General features: G+C 34.1%; 1 protein-coding gene across 1 annotated transcript; it reads left to right on the top strand.

Annotated features, from left to right (window-relative positions):
* Positions 1 to 3,428: 3,428 nt before the first annotated feature.
* LOC143396973 (olfactory receptor 6C2-like) lies at positions 3,429 to 4,364 on the top strand. Its single transcript, XM_076852975.1, has one exon. It carries the CDS (start codon positions 3,429 to 3,431, stop codon positions 4,362 to 4,364), a length of 936 nt encoding a protein of 311 aa, XP_076709090.1.
* The last annotated feature ends 1,636 nt before the right edge of the window (positions 4,365 to 6,000 follow it).

The raw sequence follows: 6,000 nt of genomic DNA, 5'->3' as shown, positions 1-6,000 counted from the left end.
TCTGGATGTTTATTCTATAAATATCACTGGTAGTTATTTTATTTTTTTTTTTGTTTTTATAAGCCCTTTTTTCTCTTTGATTTTTGGAAAAGCAGTATTTATATTAACTATTATTAATTTTCTACAATTAGTGGGAAAGGAAAATGTCAACCTTACTATGTTATAATGCCTAAAGTAATGCTAAAATAAAAGAAGGTGGGGTTTTGTTTGTTGCATTATTTTTCATTAGAAATAAAAACATCAAATGTTTAAAGGTCATCACAACAAAACAAGGCCAGGAGCAAAGGGCTCTTTCATACCATAAATAAGAGGAAAGGGGACAAGCAGCGGCCTGGAGACTTGCAATATCTTCACTTGGGTCTCTAAGGACTGCTTATGCCTCTTGGTTCTTGGTGACACTCCTATACTTGCTTCTAAGGAAAACAGAGCCACTTCACAGTCTATTATGCTTTTTAAAACTGTCTAAATGTTCTTTTCTAATGTCATTTTTTTAAAATAAAGTTCTTATTTCAATTGTAAAAAAGAAAATAAAATAAGGTTGCATTTGCCTGTGATGGCTACTGTGGTGCCCTTGACCAGCTTATGATGCTAATGTTTACACCTGTATCTCTGAACACACTTTCCCAGCACTGCCTATTATCCTCTAAAGCCCCAAAGTCTATTACAGTAGAGATTCATTACTAATGTGTAGATGAGGCCACTAAGGACACTTTTGTTTACCTCACTTAATTGAAAATTGAAGCTTTTATTATGAAGTCAATTTTGTCAGGTTAGAAATATCTACCTCTTCCCAGAAAGGTCAGAACCACAGTCAGAGGGAGAGGGAGAATGAAAGGGAGGGGAAGAGAGAGAGGGAGAGAGGGAGGGAGAAATAGGGAATACCTCCTAGGCTTTTAAATTATTGTTATCTTTATAGAAACAGAGAGTAAAGAAAATACTCCTTTGGCTCAAGAAGAGACAGGATTTCTGTCACGTAGTCCTCATGTTGTGTAGGTGGTAGAAGACTTAGTGAAAACTGCTTTGCAGATCTCCCTGTGTAAGGATGTGTTCGTAAGAATGAGTGGCCAGAGCCCACCCTCCTACCTCCACTGAGATATTACTAGGCGGCTTTTTCCATCCATTACTACTTTGGAGTTCAGTTAACACATGAAGCCATGACAAATAAAAAAGTAAGTACCTTTATCATTTTTTATTTTCTTATTTTAAATTATAGAATGTTGCTTTCTTCTGAGAAAAGTATCAATAACAAAATAAATAATGTAATTTTGTTATTTTGATATTTTATGAATGAATTTAATATTATATAATTTAATATGAAGTAAGCCTTTTAACAGAAGTGGCAAATATATGATAGTCTCTGATGCCATGTTTCCATGTATCAATAAAACAAAGGTGGTCTAACGTTAGTAGAATTCTGGGAGAACACCATTCAGCAGCATCTACCACAATCTCATCCTTTAGTTCATCAAAAGCTGTGTATAAAATATGTAAGTTCTACCTCCATCGACTGACTTCTTATTTGCTGATGTGTTGTCACTTGGTGACCCTACCCTCTAATAACCTTCTAAAATCTAAACTCAAGTTTTAAATCTCTGCATCTTAATGACAATTTTATGACAGTGTTCTCAAGTACATGAATTATTAACGACTTAAAGAAAACTGATGTTTTTGAATGAAAAGATACAATCCTAGGTAGAGAGAGTGAACAGTTTGCCTGGAGTGAGCTGGGGAGAGGGGAATGGAGGCAAGGCACCTGGCTGCAGGTGCAGCCCATTTCTCTACCATGTGCTACATTTGGCCTTTGTGATCCTTGCCATGGTGTCAAGGTGGGGGTCTAACTTTGAGGCAAGTTGTAATCTCTTCTTATGGTTTTGTTTTCTAAATCCCCTTTAGACTAACCTATGGAACTAGAAACAAAATAAATGATATCTACCTTCATTACCCTTAGTAGAAAGGAAATGTTTTAAAACAACCAGGGAAACTTTCTGTCACATCCCATCAAGACTCCAAGGTAAATGTTTTTAAGTTTGTGATATTAAAAAATGACAAGCTGTCCAGGTTAAAGAGAGGAAATATTTAAGCAACTGCTATAATCAGTTTTTTTTAAAAAAAAAAAAAAACAAGACCAGATATAGGATAGGTATTGACCCAGAAAAGAATTATAAATCTTTGACTTCTTGCACTCTAAGACAAATTACTGCTGAGGCTGAACATTAGTAGTGTTATGTTTCATTGTTGTGAAAGAGCTCTTCATAATATTTTTATCCTGCAAAACTAAAATACTATATTTATTAAATAAGAACCCTTGCTACATTTTACTTCCCCCTAGGACCTGTAGTTACCATTCTGCTTTCCTCTTTATATATATTTTAAAAATGTTTAAGAACACATGCATAAATGGGAAGATTAAAGGAAAAAATCAGGACATGTGTTAGTTCAACAGAGAAGGAAGAAGGTAGTGGTAACTAAGAAATAAAGAAGCAACTTCTGAGGCTTTCACTATTTTTCTATATTTGACCCAAGTAGTAGTTACACAGTAATTTTCTTAATAAGTTTATTTTAAATGGACATATATATTTTATTCATTGTCCTAGAATATAAGATCACTAATACCCTTTAAAGATACACAAAAAGTTAATACCAGAGATAATTGCACATAGATTTCTTCTTTTTATTAATTATTATTTTAATTATTCAAATATATGGGGTACAGAGTGATAATTTGATACATGTAACTGTAAGGCGTATAGATGTGTACTTAAGTTGATGACAATAATTCAATGGCTATAAACACTGTTTTCAAGAGTGAAATGCTTTAGAAAGGACAAGAAAAAGTGTCCTTTCTTTTACATTGATTATCTGAGGTATTTTTTTAGTGATGGAAATCTGACTTACACAAACCTCTTTAATCATAACAATGAAAGATAGCATTCAAACACTGTACACATAACTTCAGACTGTCTGTCAAACTCATTGCTTTCTTTCCATTAAACAGGAATTTGACAACAAGACAGTCATTGGATTCAACTTATGAGTAGTTGAAGAACCATTGGAAACAAGAGGACATTATAAAACTCATCAAATTATGTAACATGAAAGGTCTTTCCTAGTCTTATATCTTAATTCATTTTAGAGGCAAAAAAGAGTGATACTAGAGTAATTTAAAAAATGTGTGAGAAAGTGCAAAAGGCAATAAGTATGTGAACTATAACATAGTGAAACCAATATTAAAGAGAAACATTCTCTTCATGAGACATACAATGCTTATCAACAGGAATTTTGACAACAGTCATATATCAAGTAAAAGAAGAAAATGACTACAGATGGCAAAATTGGATTTCCCAGCCATCGTCCTTGAGATCTTACATAAACGTTCTCAGTTCAATGTCCTCTGGGTTTGTGACAAAATTGAAAAGTGAGAGTCAGTGATGAGAAACCATACATCATTAACTACATTCATACTTCTGGGACTCACCAATAATCCTCAAATGCAGGTTCTGATTTTTATACTTCTGTTTGTCACCTATACATTGAGTATAACTGGGAACTTGATCATCATTATACTCACTTTAGTGGATTCTCACCTTAAAAGTGCCATGTATTTCTTCCTCAAAAACTTCTCCTTCTTAGAAACTTTATTCACCACGGCCTGTATTCCCAGGTTCCTCTATAGCTTATCAACTGGAGACAAGACAATTTCCTATAATTCTTGTGTTGCTCAAGTATTTTTTATCATCTTATTTGGAGCTACAGAATTTTTCCTTCTGACCATCATGTCCTATGATCGCTATGTAGCCATCTGCAAGCCCTTGCATTATGTGACCATCATGAACAGCAAAGCCCGCAGTTGGCTTGTTATCTGCTGTTGGGTGGCAGGCTTGTTGGTCATACTTCCGCCACTGTGCCTGGGCTTAAACCTGGAATTCTGTGACTATAATGTCATTGATCATTTTCTCTGTGATGCTTCTCCACTGCTAAAAATCTCTTGTTCAGATACCTGGTTCATAGAACAGATGACCATTGCCATTGCTGCACTGACCACCTTCATAACACTTCTGTGTATAGTCCTGTCCTATATTTATATCATCAAGACTATTATAAAGTTTCCTTCTGCTCAGCAACGAATGAAGGCCTTTTCTACCTGCTCTTCTCACATGGTGGTGGTTTCTATCACATATGGGAGCTGTATTTTTGTTTATATCAAACCTTCACCAAAAGACCAAGTAGCAATTAATAAGAGTGTTTCAGTGCTTACTACTTCAGTTGCCCCCATGTTAAACCCATTTATTTATACCCTAAGGAACACACAAGTGAAACAAGCTTTTGCAGACTTAATCAAAAGAATTTCAATGATCTCAAAGTAAAAGAATGTTGAATTTAAACATTTAACTTATCAGACTAGAGCAGATAACCTTAAGTATATATTCTCATTTTCTTAATTTTTTATCTCTTCCTTGTCCCTGGTATAGTATTACTGTCTTACTTATAGCACTACCGTTTCTTGAATTAACAATTAAAATTCTTTCTCTTCTTTTGGCAAATAAATTTTCTTTGAGGTTACAGCTGTCCTCAGAGAAAATGGAATCAGATTTCCAGGATCAAGGAGTCTTGAGTATATTCAAACTAGTTTAAGCAAAAACAAAAAAAAGAAAGTTATATTATTTAATTAACAGAAAAACAAAGGGCAGTAATGACCATTCTTTTTTCCAATTAAAAAACCTTCCTGACAAGAGAAAAATATCATATATGTTAATACTATTCTCAATCAGAAACAAGATAATTTTAAAAAATAAAGAAAACCAGAATGTCACTATATACCTGAAAATTAACATATACAAGTTAAGGAATCTGAAAATATCTAGCCTGAAAAAGGAAACTTTAAACCCCTGTGATTTAGAATTCAGATTCACTGGATTATCTCCAAAATGAAAGATTGGAATCTCTGCACAAATTAATAACCCCCATAATAGGTATCCAATAAACTCTACTGAGGTATCATAAAGCCATCTTTAGGATGGCAAACCAGGACCAATTTGAAAAAATGTGCTAATTTCAAATTCCTTAATGTAGCTTAAACAAGCCAATAGGAGGCAGGAAGCTCAGCTAGATGAAATAATAGAAAGAAATTAAAAAACTAAAGCAGTAAAATATATGGACTCCTCCCTACCCCTCTTGTGTACTCTAGACCTGTGTTCAGTAGCCCTCATGTGTGTACCTGTTACCTTTGTAGAGTTGACTATGGCCAAATAACAAATAACCTCAAATTAGCACTCTCAAACACAGATTTCTGGGCTAGCTGGATATTTATGGTGATCTGGGGAGCAATCAACTGATTTCAGTCTGACTTGTTCTCAGGATTGGCAGGATGAATGTCTGGTCTCAATCACAAATACAGAAGTAGGATGGCTCCTTATGGAGACTACTAAATCCACTCCCCATGGTGTTTTATGCTATAGGCCACACTTGCTCACATGAGAGGTCATGTCACCCCAGAGCAGGTCATGCGAGGTCCAATATCCCTCCTACCACATTGTATTACACAAGCACACTGCACAATCAGACGTGATTCAAGAGAGAAAGTTGACAGAGGGAGGGAGACACTGCAACTTCCTTTTCTTTTTAAATGGGATATTTTACAGTTCCCTATTTTGACTTAGTGCTACTTCTTGTTAGTACACACATGGATCCCAGAAAGGAATGGGGTCTAATGTTGCATTTCAAATTAATTTTTAATGAATTATAGCTGAATGAAACTCAAAGATAATATCTTTTGGCTATTCTTAAGTCTTCTTTTAAGAAATGTCTTTCATCCTTTTAAATTGAGTTTTTTGGGGTGTGCTATTAAATTGATATTGTGATTTCCTTCTATTTTATGTTTTGGATATATATATATATATATATATATATATATATATATATATATATAAGTTTACTCTTACGTTTTCTTTCTAGAAATTTTACAATTTCATGTCTTACATTTAAGTTTTTAATAGGTAGTGA

This window comes from Callospermophilus lateralis, chromosome 4 (genome assembly GCF_048772815.1).
Source record: "Callospermophilus lateralis isolate mCalLat2 chromosome 4, mCalLat2.hap1, whole genome shotgun sequence".
In the NCBI taxonomy this organism is placed as follows: Eukaryota; Metazoa; Chordata; class Mammalia; order Rodentia; family Sciuridae; genus Callospermophilus; species Callospermophilus lateralis.
Note: the sequence above shows the minus strand (reverse complement) of the source record. Positions and strands in the feature narration are given on the sequence as shown.

What these genes read in the sequence shown, in the direction of transcription:
- LOC143396973 (XM_076852975.1), top strand. Translation starts at nt 3,429, where the DNA reads ATGAGAAACCATACATCATTAACTACATTCATACTTCTGGGACTCACC.